The sequence below is a fragment of the Camelus dromedarius genome, chromosome 19 (genome assembly GCF_036321535.1).
Source record: "Camelus dromedarius isolate mCamDro1 chromosome 19, mCamDro1.pat, whole genome shotgun sequence".
Classification (NCBI taxonomy): domain Eukaryota; kingdom Metazoa; phylum Chordata; class Mammalia; order Artiodactyla; family Camelidae; genus Camelus; species Camelus dromedarius.
In genome coordinates this window covers 25,652,954-25,665,267 of record NC_087454.1, presented here as the reverse complement: position 1 = coordinate 25,665,267, position 12,314 = coordinate 25,652,954, and the positions used below count along the sequence as shown (strand labels likewise).

Here is a 12,314-nt window from a genome sequence, read left to right as displayed (position 1 = left end):
AGTGCCCTCCACTTCCTCTTGGGATGCGCCAGACATTCTGCTGTCTCCAAAGGGGAGTCAGCAAGAGTTCAGGTTTGAGCTCCCTTTGTAGGAGAAGGAGGGCAACCTGCCTTCCAACATCTTTCTGTCCCCCGAGATTCCACAGGGACGATCAGGGTGGTGCCCTGGTCATATCATTCCTCCGTCTGGGGCCACACACCCTGACGACCCTTCTCTACCCTTTCCCCCTCGAAGATGGATGTCCGAAATAACAAAGGCGGAGGCCAAAGGGAGCTGAGCAGGCCTGCTTTCCCTGCCATCTGTTTAACATTAACACCCGGGGCCCTGGGACTTTTCATTCTCCTGCTTTGAACATAAATTTCATGTTGTAGAAAACCTTTGGGGTGGACCTTCAGCAGCAGACCTGTAGGCCTCTTCATAGCTGAACGTCCTGGTGCTTTGGCCAGCTCGACGGCCGTGCTCTGAGGGCAGGTGGAGGCGGGGCAGTGAGCCGTGTGGTCTGACGGCCTGTCAGAGGAGCACGGTCATGGAAAATTCTTGACAGTCGAGTCTGCAGATCCGTTTACATGGCCTGCTGCTGCCGCTGCGAACTGCACATTCCTTCACAGCAACCCCCCTTCCCTCTTTTCCCACCAAACTTCAATCAGGCCACAAGGAGTTCAGAACTGCTTTTTCCTTCTCCCTCCTGCTTCCATCCGTCACTCTGTCTTTCCTTGGGCCTAGGCTTGAGATTTAGAGGGGATTTGGCTGAGTTCCTGGTTTCTGGGCTGGATGGCCCATCCTGGGCTCTCCTTGGGGGCAGGGGGACCCCAGATTTAGAGTCCCTTCTGGTCCCTCCTTGGGAGCCTTCTTCTGAGGTCTGGGCCCTGCCATTAGTGGGTGGGTTGAACAGAGGCAGCACCAAAGGATAGGGTAGAGGCAGGGTCTGGCCAGGTGCAAACAGGTTTGGCAGCTGTCAGTGTTCCTGGAACAGATAAGGAAGGCCTCCCCAGGGCCGCCTTGGTAACCTCTCACCTGCTGCCCACAGTTGCTGGGAGCTCTGTGGGGACCAACAACACGGTTTTGAGTCACTCTGAGAAGTACACACCACCTTCTGATGATCTGTCCTGGCCCAGACGTGAAGTTGCTCAGCCCAGGGCAGAGAGAAAGAGTGCCAGAGAAGGGAGGGAAGGGGGAGCCTGTAGAGGGAGAGGATAGAGTCCCAGGCATGGGAGCAAGGAGTCCAGCTGATGTGTCTGCCCTGGGACGGCAGATGCAAGAGCTCACTGAGCTGACCTTAGCAGGCATCCTGGCTGAGAGTGAAAGGCATGTGGGGGTCCCTCCTACACCAACCGTGCAGTAGAACACTTCTCTATGGAGGTCCTCCTGGGTGTGTGCCTTCACATCTGCCTTCTTTCAAAGGCAGAATAGTCTAGTGCAGTGGTTCTCAAAGTGTGGTCCCTGGACCATAACATCAGTGTCACCTGGAAACTCATTAGAAATGCACATTCTCTGATCCTTCCCAGACCTACTGAATCAAATTCTGGAGGGGTTGGGGTGGGCAGCAGGCTGTATTTAATAAGCTCTCCAGGTGATTCTAGTAAGTTTGAGAAGCACTGGCTCAGTAAGAGAAGGGACTTTGGAGCCAGGTTGCCGGGGTTCATATTCTTATCAGCTGTGTGCCCTCGGGCCAATCAGTTAATCCTTCTGATCCTCTATAAAATGTTTCATCACCTATACATCAGAGACAGTAACTGCAGCTTTGTTATTGTTATTGTAACGATTAAATAAGAATGTTTATGAGGAGGCTCATAAGGTGCTGCCGGTTAGAAAGCATCTGTAGGTCTGACCTTCACTGTGTCTCCTTTTAGATAGTATCTGATGCTGCAGGACAGGGCGTGGCCATCACAGGGAACCAGACCTTCAACAACTGGAACTGGCCCAACGCCATGATTTTTGCAGCCACGGTCATCACCACCATCGGTAAGTCTTCTGGGACCTTTAGCACACCCACTTCCATGCCCTAGCTCCCCAGAACCTTGTAAGAGTCCAGCTCTGGTCACATGGCCTTGTTGAGATGAAAATCAGGCCAGTTGCACTCTGTCCTTTTGACACTTCCTTGGGGATTTAGTAAGTCCTTGGTAACTGGCCGTCCTTGGGAGACTGTTTTCCAGAAGTCCTGACCTGGGCTCTTGGAGTAGAAACAACACAGCTTGATAGCCAGAGCCGTGCAGGTAGCTGAACAGGTTGCTCACTGCACAAACCCAGCCAGTGCTTGCTCACCAACCCAGGTGTCTGTATTCTGGTTATCTATGGCCGCATAACTAGCCACCCCAGAAGTTAGTGGCTGAAAACACAACTTATAGTCATTCGCCATTGTGTGGGTTGACTGGGTTCAGCCAGCTGGTTCTTGTTTAAGGTCTCTAATGTGGCCGTCAGGGTGGCTGGGGTTGTGGGCATCCAAAAGCCCAGTTGGCTGGACGTCCAGGATGGCCTCTTCTATGTTTGATAGTTGATGCTGGCAGTTGGCTGGGCGCTTAGCTGGGGATGAAAACACAGTGGCTTGGGCACCTCACAGTATGGCAGCTGGGCTCCCAGAGGCACAATCCCCAAAGTAAGCATTGCACAAGATCAGTTAGCACTTAGCAAGCACTGACTTGGGCCTTCTAAGTTGCACAGTGGTTCCATGTGGACTCATGGAGAACTTGCTAGCGGTGGAGGCTTAGTCCACTTCAGGGAGCTCCCAGTCTGATAGAGGACATAGCCCACACCATCATAATTGCTACTAATGATCATGATCATACTGCGGTCAAGGGAAATTTCATTTATTGTGTTGATACTAGATCAATGTCAAATGATCTCAGAGAATGGGCTCTTCTCAAGCTGGGTGTCTGTGTGCATGTGAGTGTGTGTGGTGAGGCAGGGGCCACTCCAAGTCTGGGTCCATCACCCCTGCCGTGGCCTGTTGGCCTCACTCTTCTTCTCCTCAGGGTATGGCAACGTGGCCCCCAAGACCCCCGCTGGGCGCCTCTTCTGTGTCTTCTATGGGCTCTTTGGGGTGCCGCTCTGTCTGACATGGATCAGTGCCTTGGGCAAGTTCTTCGGGGGACGTGCCAAGCGGCTGGGCCAGTTCCTCACCAAGAGAGGCGTGAGCCTGGTATGTCTCTAAGCATAGGTACTGGGCAGAGAGGGGGAACCCTGGCAGGTGATGGGAGGGTGGGAGGAATCCAGGAATTGGACAGAGGTGTCAGAACGGAGGGCGAGAAGGCAGCCCGTTTCAGAGCGCCCTGCCCTCCTGGGCGAGGCTGGGAACGTCGCTCACTCCCTATGCATTGAGCCTCCTTCCAGTCTCGGTGCCCGGCCAGCCTCCCCTCTGGGTGCCCCTGCTGGGTTCCCCTGGTCTCCCCCACCGTCTGACGTGGTCTCCCCACCCACCCCTGCAGCGCAAGGCGCAGATCACGTGCACGGCCATCTTCATCTTGTGGGGCGTGCTGGTCCACCTGGTGATCCCACCCTTCGTGTTCATGGTGACGGAGGAGTGGAACTACATCGAGGGCCTCTACTACTCCTTCATCACCATCTCCACCATCGGCTTCGGCGACTTTGTGGCCGGTGAGTCCTGCGCCTGGCCTCTGCCCACCCTTTCTTCCTCTGCTTCTCCTGCTGTTTTAGGTCAGCTGACCTTCACTGGGGACCCTGCTAGACATTCAGGATTCTGGGACTCCACCCAGCAGGGTCCTTACCCAGCCCTGCCAGTTGCAAGAGGAAGCCAAGGCACAGAGCAATTGCAGAAGTTGTCTATTTTCCTTTCTTGGAACTTGGCTTTTTCCTCCTCCTCCTTCATGTTTGGTATACGCTCTCTTCCTCTCTTCTCCTCTGTCTCCCGAGCTTAGTGCTTAGGTGCACTGGGGGCTGGGGGCGAGGCCTTCTGCCTGCAGGGTTTGTGCCTGTTGCCCCGAGAGTCCCTGGGCCGAGCCAGGCCCGCACCCACCCCCACGTCCCCAGTGCCTGCCTTCCATCACTCACAGTCGCTGAGAGAGCCATCATGGACGCTTGGCTCAGAGGCCCGAAACTGCTCTTGCCACAGGCAGCTTAAGGACAGGAGAGGCCTGCTCCCAAGCTCCTCCCTCCCACTCTTCCCCTACTTAATCCAGGCGGGTGATAAGATTCTTTGGGCCCTTTGTACTCATGCACTTGGGCCTTTTGTCTGTACTCACGTGCCGTGCCGTGGCCCGCACAATGTCTTGGTTCTTAATCTTCTCAACACCTCGTTTGGTTGCATTGACGCAGTGTTTGCTCTCTCATGCCTGCTGCCCTGCCCAGCTGACCTCAACCTCTGCTCCAGGACCTCTGCTCTCTCCCCCTCCCCCTTCGTAGGGGGCAGAGCCAGGTCACTCCCCTCCTGCTCCAATGTAAGTGCAGACTCAGAACACTGGGATGGGGCAGCCAACTGGGTGGGAGGAGCAGGAAAGAGAGGCCTGAACACTTTACTGACCCTGGCCGATCTGAGCCTGCTGTCCTGGGAGATAAATTTAGACGGAGGCACAACCCTGCCATTGTCCAGCCACTGGGGCCTAGAGCAGGCTAAAGGGAAGCCTTTGTGTAGGAGAAGCACAGAAGCATGTTTAATCGTACTTTCTCAGCTCCAGGAAGACACCAAAGTGCTGCCTCAGTTTCCTCATCTGTAAAATTGGTTTAAAAAAAAAAGTGATGGTGCCTTCCTCCGAGGGTGGTGGACCATCAAATGAGTTGCTGTTCATGAGTGTTAACAGCAGGGCCGGGCCAGATGAGTGTGCACCCTGACTGTCATGGTAACCTGCTTATGAACAGACTGACAGCAGGATGGCCTTCGGGGAACCTCCAATCTGATGAGGGAGGTATAGTCCTTGCCCTAAGGGAGCCCCATTCTGGAAGTGGCCCCCTTCCTCCAGTTCCTTTTCCAAGTTGCTCCCAGTCTTAGGCAGGAAGGGGGACACAGGATACATAATAATACAGGTCAACAGGACTGGAAGTGTCAAGTTAAATCGCAGTGATCCTGGAGGGCAGGGGAGCGGCCAGAGCTGTGCAGGGTGACCCAGGATGGCTCCCTGGAGCAGGTGTCAGAAGCCTGGCTGCGGAGGAAGGGGGCGAGCAGAGGGCAGAGCTCTCCAGACCGTGGGAGGAACCAGCTGGAGGAAGGCAGGAACACGATGTCAGGAGGCAGGTCAGATGTTACCAGAAGGAGAATCAAGGCTGCCCAGGATATTTCTTGCCAGGAGCAGTGCTCTCAGACACCTCAGCCCCACCGCCTGCCTCATTTATATTAAATCAGTGAGACCCAGCAGTGAGGATGCCAGCCGCCCCCTCATTTAACTGAACTGTAACATCTGTACCCCGGAGGTACACAAAGCAGCCAGGTGTTGGGGTCAGTAAATAATTGAAAGGCCAATACTTATGGCTTAATTCCTGGCCTGAGTGCTGGCTCTGTTACCAGCCACTCTCCTGACCTTTGACAGTTGAGGGTCTGGGACAGGCACACGAGTGACAGAGCCAAGGTCCTTCAGGATAAAGGGGTGTCCGGGTTCTAGCATAGGCCTCCTTTCTTTCTTGGTACGTCCCCGTTGCTGCTTTGTGTTCCAGTGCTGTGCCCACACTCGGGCGACACAGCTTTGGCCTTTGTGTGTTTCTGGGTCCCCGCTGACCCCTGTTCCTGATCCCCTGGGCTTCCTGACCTGCCCTCAGGTGTGAACCCCAGTGCCAACTACCACGCTCTGTACCGCTACTTCGTGGAGCTTTGGATCTACCTGGGGCTGGCCTGGCTGTCCCTCTTCGTCAACTGGAAGGTGAGCATGTTTGTGGAGGTGCACAAGGCCATTAAGAAGCGGCGGCGGCGGCGGAAAGAGTCCTTCGAGAGCTCCCCACACTCCAGGAAGGCCCTGCAGGTGGCGGGGAGCGCGGGGTCCAAGGACGTCAACATCTTCAGCTTTTTGTCCAAAAAGGAGGAGACTTACAATGACCTCATCAAGCAGATCGGGAAGAAGGCGATGAAGACCAGCGGGGGTGGGGAGCGGGTCCCGGGACCGGGGCTGGGGCCCCGGGGGGGTGGGCTGCCAGCCCTGCCCACCTCCCTGGCCCCCCTAGTGGTCTACTCCAAAAGCCGGGTGCCCAGCTTGGAAGAGGTGTCCCAGACACTGAGGAGCAAAGGCCACATGGCGCGGCCCCCTGATGAGGAGGTCGAGGCGGGGCCCACTGAGCAGGGCTCCCCCACCTCTGAGGTGTTCATTAACCAGCTGGACCGCATCAGCGAGGAGGGCGAGCTGTGGAATGCCCAGGACTACCACCCGCTCATCTTCCAGGACACCAACATCACCTTTGTGAACGAGGAGGCTGGCGTCTCAGACGAGGAGACGTCCAAGTCCTCGCTTGAGGACAACCTGGCTGGGGAGGAGAGGCCCCAGGAGGGGGCCACGGCCGAGGCACCCCTGAACCTGGGCGAGTTCCCCTCGTCGGACGAGTCCACCTTCACCACCAGCACCGAGTCGGAGCTCTCCGTGCCTTATGAACAGCTCATGAACGAGTACAATAAGGCAAACTGCCCCAAAGGCACATGAGGCAGGCCCGGCTCCCCACCCCACCTTCGATGGCTTCTGTTCTCAACCTGGGCGTCCTGCTGTGGCTGGGATGCCTGGCCCCTGGTGGGGGGCAGCCCTGGAACTGGGAGTGGGGGGCCAGGGGCCTTCCTCACCTCCATCCCCTGCAGCTAGACGCTACCAGTCAGACATGGCGCGCCCAGGACAGGGCTCTGTTCTCCAGCTGTGAACGGGCATCCTGGCAGTTGGGGGCGTCTGTCCTGAGCATGGCTGGTGTATCTGATGGTTCAAAGACACACATGGGTTGGCAGGACTGATCCCGGGGAGGCCTGCACCTGTGCGGGTCTCCACCCTGTCATTCGGTTAAGAATGTCACACGGTTCTCTGAGGCTGAGGGACTTCAGTCATTTGTGTTCACCAGTATTAATGCAGTCCTTCCGTGTGCCTGGCACTGAAGGCAGCATTTTGGAGAGAAGGTGGAGGCGATATAAGACCCCAAGGACAGTGGTGATGTGAGGTGCTGGGCACATCAGTGCCTCAGCAGTTGCAGGGTCCTCCTGGGGCATGAATTTAACCATCTCCCAGTCCCACCTCATCTGCCTGTCACCCCTACTGCAAACCTCAGTAGGGAAGAGGCCATCAAGGGGGAGGGGAGGGGAGCTGATGGGCAGGTGCTGAAACACTCCTGATATGAGGGACCCCAAGCAATTTCCATGTGTGGTCCAGGGTCCCAGTCCTTCCTGTGGACTCACTGGGGTGGAGCCCAGCCCAGAGCCCGGTTCCCTGTCCCAGACACCTTTTGGCCAAGCAATGGCAGGTGCCTTTCTGCCTCCCAGGAAGTGGTGGGAGAGAGGCTGGCAGGCCGGGGCCATGGAGGCTGGGGTTCCTGGAGCTGGCAGCTGGGGGGCTGCAGGAGTGGGATCAGCTCCAGCTCATTCAGCCTCCCCTCCCGGCCCGCTGTCTTCTCGCTCCCTGGGCCCAGAATAAGGACCTCACCACTCCCCAGCTCTCTCTTGGCTCACAAGCAGGGACTGGCCAAATATGTGAATCATGCTCCTCCCTCTTGTTTGCTGCTGTTCGTTTGTGTGTGTGTGTGTGTCTGTCTGTCTGTCTGTCTGTCTGTCTCTGTCTAAGAAAGGAAAGGATTTGCCATGGGGGGAGCAAAAGATAATGTGAAACTGTACACAGACCGTTTCTGGTGAGGGGCAGGCAGGGTTCTTGGGTTCTCCGTGGTGTGCAGCCCAGGGCCGGCCCACTCTGCCCTGCATGTTTTGTCTTGTTCTTTTTCAAGTGAACTGCTGTTTTTAATAGACCCGGCGTCTGCTGTTAGCTTCAGAGCTGCAGGGGAGGACAGGTGAAAAGAGCAGTGTCCCAAGGATCGGGATGTCTCGTGTCCACTCTCCTACCCGCCCCCCAGCCCAGCTGGGCCTTTCTCGGTGACCTCGGCCAAGGTCACCGTGTCAGAGAGGGGCAGGGGGCACGGATCAGCAGGCAAGCACAGTCCAGGAGGGGCCTCCGTTGCAGGCTACTGGATGCTGGGCAGGTGAGCGACCACCTCGACCCAAACACCTCTCTGCCTGTCAGCCCCCTCCTCAGTACTGTGGGGCCAAAGAAGGCCAGAACCCCACCCACCCCCAGCAGTGAAGATGGTGATGGGCGCGGGTATCCATACCTCTGCTCATCCTGTGACCCAGGGGTCTGCAGGTCCGGCAGTGGGCTGGGAAGGACTGGCCTTCTGTTTTTCTGTGAAATATTTTAAGGAGCTCGTCTTAGTTTCCTCATCCCACCTGGCTGGGGTGTGTCTGGCTGTCCTGGAATCACAAACACTGTATGTACATACTGGCAATGATGCCAAATGTAATTTATTTTCACATTTTTTACAATAAAACATGAGATAGACAAGCCAGTCTGATGTGTGCTGGAAGTGAAGGGAGGGAGATAAGGTGGGGAGGGGGCAGTCTGGGAGGATCTGAGGATGGCCTGAGGGTCAAGGGGAGAATGGAGTGGTCTGGAAGGGAGAAAAAAATGAAAGAGGTGAGGTGGAGAAGGGGCAGGCTACTAAAGATGTGGTCATGGCGGGTCCTTTAAGGGCCTCCCTTTAAGGGGAGGATTTGTCAGGCTTCATGGTCGCCACACTTTGAGATTAACCTCTTCCATGGCAGTGTCAGGGTCCCCTTCCCATACCACACAGGACATTGGTTCAAATTTTGAGTCCACGAGGGAAAAAGTAAAGTTCTGTGATTTCAGAAATGAAGCGTATTTTTCATGAGGGTGTGGCTGTGTTTACAAGGGATCACTAACTGATTAAAATACTAACTGATTCTGTAATGACTTGGTCCCATCCCTTGCTTTGCTAAAACATCCCCGCACACACTGGTCCAAGCTTCTGGTTTTACTCTGGCCCCTTCCAGCTCCCCAGGTAGCCCATTCCATTCACTATCTTTGTTTAGCACTTGACTATCTCACAAAGCCCTCTGACAGGCATGGCTCAGAGCTCTGGGTGGCCCAGGGCACTTGGCCCCCTGTGACGGCTGGGAGGGCATGACTTTCCGACGCACAGCGTCTTGGGGCTGCGCTCCTGGATGACAAGGCACCACCCAGAGGCCCGGGGTAGAGGAGCTTTGGTCCTGGGCCACTGTGGTTGAGATGAGTCAGGAGCTTTGGAGTGAAAGTTCTGGAAAGGGAAGGGTGGGACAGCAGCTGGAGCAGAGGAAGGGGTGCCATAGAGAGGGGCATGGTGAGCCCTCATGTCAATGTCACTGCCCATCACTCACTGTGCCCGTGAGCTCTTGGGGGATGGCAGGTAGAGGAGGTGGTTTGGAAGTCCAGGGAGAGGGCCCTGGCAGGGAATCCCTGCTGTTGAGCCGGGTCAGAGAGACCTGCGGGGGTTGCACTGTTGAACCTCAGAGTTCCATGACTTCTGAGGTGGACACACCCACTCAGGCGGGCTGCTCCCCACAGCCCTCCAGCCCCACGTCCTTCCCAGCTACCTCCTAGAAGCCTTCCTGCCCTAGCAGTGAACTGGCACCTGCTCTCCACTGTCGCCATTCAGTCTCCCCATTTATTCCTTCAGCTGATGTTCACTGAGCACCCACTGTGGACCAGGCTCTGTCCCAGGCCCTTGGAAAACTACAGCGTGTAAAATGGACCAAAGTCCCATTGGTGGCGCCTACAGCTTGCTCTCATTTCTGTTTTTCATGGTCTGCTCAGTATTTATGTCCTGTCCATATCCCCAAGGCTCTTTTAATTTTGTCTCTCCTAGCTTACGTCTTTCAATCCTCACAACAGATAATGTTACTATTAACCCCACTTTACAGATGAAGAGACTTGAGGCAAATACAGGATTTTCACAAATTCAAACAGGTATTAAATAACAGCAAAACAGCTTCCCTGACTCACATTTCCATCCCTCATTCTACCCTCCAGAAGTTCCTAGTCTGATGGGGGACACATCCTGAGAAAAGCCAGTCTGATGGAGGAGACAGTTCCTACACTCAGAGTCTGCAGTCTGAGGGGCAGAGGAGCACAAGAATAGAAAATAAGGGGGCTGAGCCAAGATGGCTGAGTAGAGAGACTCACAGCTTGCCCTCCCACAAATACACCAAGAATTACATCTACAAACCCATTAAATCACACAGAACACCTACTGAACTCTGGCAGGGTAACTTGCTTCGCAGTACAGAAGGATTCTCACAAAATCTGATAAACAACAAGTTCATACTGTACAGCACAGAGAACTATATTCAATATCTTGCAGTAGCTCCTGGCGAAAAATAATATGAAAATGAATATATATATATATATATATATGTTCCTATATGACTGAAACATTATGCTGCATGCCAGAAATTGACACAACATTGTAGACTGACTACACTTCAACAACAACAAAAAAGAAATAGAAAATAAGCACGAACTCTGGGTCCCAGCTGGGCCTCTGCCTCCTCTGTGCCAGGGCTGATTAAAAGAAACTGGGATGTTTGGGTCTCACTCCCTAACTGGAAAGGTTATCCTCATCATCGAAACATGAGGCAGAGGCAACGGGAGGAAGGCAGCAGGCTGGGCTGCACTGCTCTGGGTGGGGGTCCCCAGGAATGGCCGCCCCTCTGTGGGGGCCCCTGAGGCTTGGACGGACTCAGCCCTGCCAGTCAGCTGTCCACCCCTGAAATAGCAAGTCCCCAATTTCCAAATCCATGCACAACTGATCCAGGATCCAGATGCTGGTTTGTGAACTGCCAGGATGTGTGTAACTAACGTGAGAGCGCCTCCCCAAATCTCTGCCCCTTCTCTCCACCCTGGCTACCAGCCAGGGCACCACAGCCCCTCCCCTGGATCCCCACAACAGCACAGGGCCTGGCACCTGGCAGGGCTCCACGGAGCCCTTGTCTGTTGAATGAATGAATGAATGAACGAGCTCCCCTTAGCTGGTCTCCTTCCACCTGGCCATCACTGCAAGCAGTAGGCTGAAGCCCAGACTCAGATGTGACCCCCTTTATCTCCTGCTTTAAACTCCTCCCAGGGCTCACACTGCTCCTCCTGGTGTAGCCTCTCTCCAGCCTCATCTGCCACCCCTCCCCCCACCTCTCTGGGCTCCAGACACAGCGAAGCTTCCTAAATGAGCCAGGCCACCCCATCTTTGCCCATGCCGTTTCCTCTGCTCGGGATGCCCTTCCTCTCTTCCGGCTAGTCTCAAGACCTGGTGAGATTTTTTTTTTTTTTTGGTGGGGGGAGGTAATTAGGTTTATTTATGTATTTCTGGAGGAGGTACTGGGGATTGAACCCAGGACCTGCATGCTATGCACGCACTCTACCACTTGAGCAATACCCTCCCCGCTAAGACCTGGTGGGATTAAAGATAGACATCAGCTTCTCCTGGAAGAGTTCCATAGTTACTGGCCCCCCTCCTGGATTTGGGTCAGATGTCCCTCCCCTGGGCTGGGAGCCCCTCCCTCAGCCAGCTGGCTGCTTCCACGCTGTTCAAGTTGCCTGTCTCCTGGTCTGGAGCCTCCAGGAGAGCAGGCAGTGGCTTGTTCACCTTGGATCCACACCAGGGGGCCCAGGCCAGCGTGGAGAAGGGCCCGCTTTTCAGTGATTATTGACTGGAGGGCGAGCAAACCAGAGTCCTGTTCCCTCCCATTGTAATTCAGTCCCTCTCTTCCCCAGGCAGAGGCCAAATTAGGAGGCGGGCTTATTCCACGAGGGCAAGTCCCTGCAAAGCTGGGCGGATGATCTTGAGGGGCCTTGTCCCAGGCTGCATTGGCCTGGTGAGTCACCTAATTGTGCCCAGTCATCTGAATCTGGGAGGCAGGTCAGGGACACAGTGCTCCTTACTTTGCACTCCAGGAATCCCCTGTCTAAATCCTCTTTCCCCTTTCCCGACACCTTTCTGTCCTCACCTCTCATTGTTCCCAGAGCAGCAGCGTCCCTTCTGGTCACCACTCCCTCATGATAGCGGGGTGGGGTGGGGCCAGGCACACCCCCTCAGCAGCCCCCAAGTCCCTGTGCTTCCCTGGGGACTACCTGTGCTTACAGTGACCCCTCACCTCGGTTCTGGGCAGCCCAGTTTACAAAGCCCTTTCACATCCATTCTTGTGGGATTACTCAACTACCTGGGAACCACGTGCAATATTTTATTGCCCGATTTAAGGGTTTTTTTCCAAATGAGGAAACTGAGTGTTTGGGTTTGGTTTCCTAGGAGAGCAAGGCCAAAGCCCAGAACTGGGAGATGATTGGAGGAAGCAGCAGAAAGGGAGAGGAAAATACAGG

At 55.2% G+C, this 12,314-nt stretch overlaps 1 protein-coding gene across 1 annotated transcript in view; it reads left to right on the top strand.

Moving 5' to 3' along the window:
• Nucleotides 1-8,450, top strand: part of KCNK5 (potassium two pore domain channel subfamily K member 5) — a 36,496-nt gene extending 28,046 nt beyond the window's left edge. Inside the window, exons 2-5 of the mRNA XM_010977288.3 lie at nucleotides 1,851-1,962; nucleotides 2,970-3,136; nucleotides 3,423-3,591; nucleotides 5,701-8,450. Coding sequence (XP_010975590.1) covers nucleotides 1,851-1,962; nucleotides 2,970-3,136; nucleotides 3,423-3,591; nucleotides 5,701-6,569 — 1,317 coding nt within the window. The 3' untranslated portion in view covers nucleotides 6,570-8,450. The remainder of the gene's footprint in view (nucleotides 1-1,850; nucleotides 1,963-2,969; nucleotides 3,137-3,422; nucleotides 3,592-5,700) is intronic.
• Nucleotides 8,451-12,314: the final 3,864 nt, after the last annotated feature.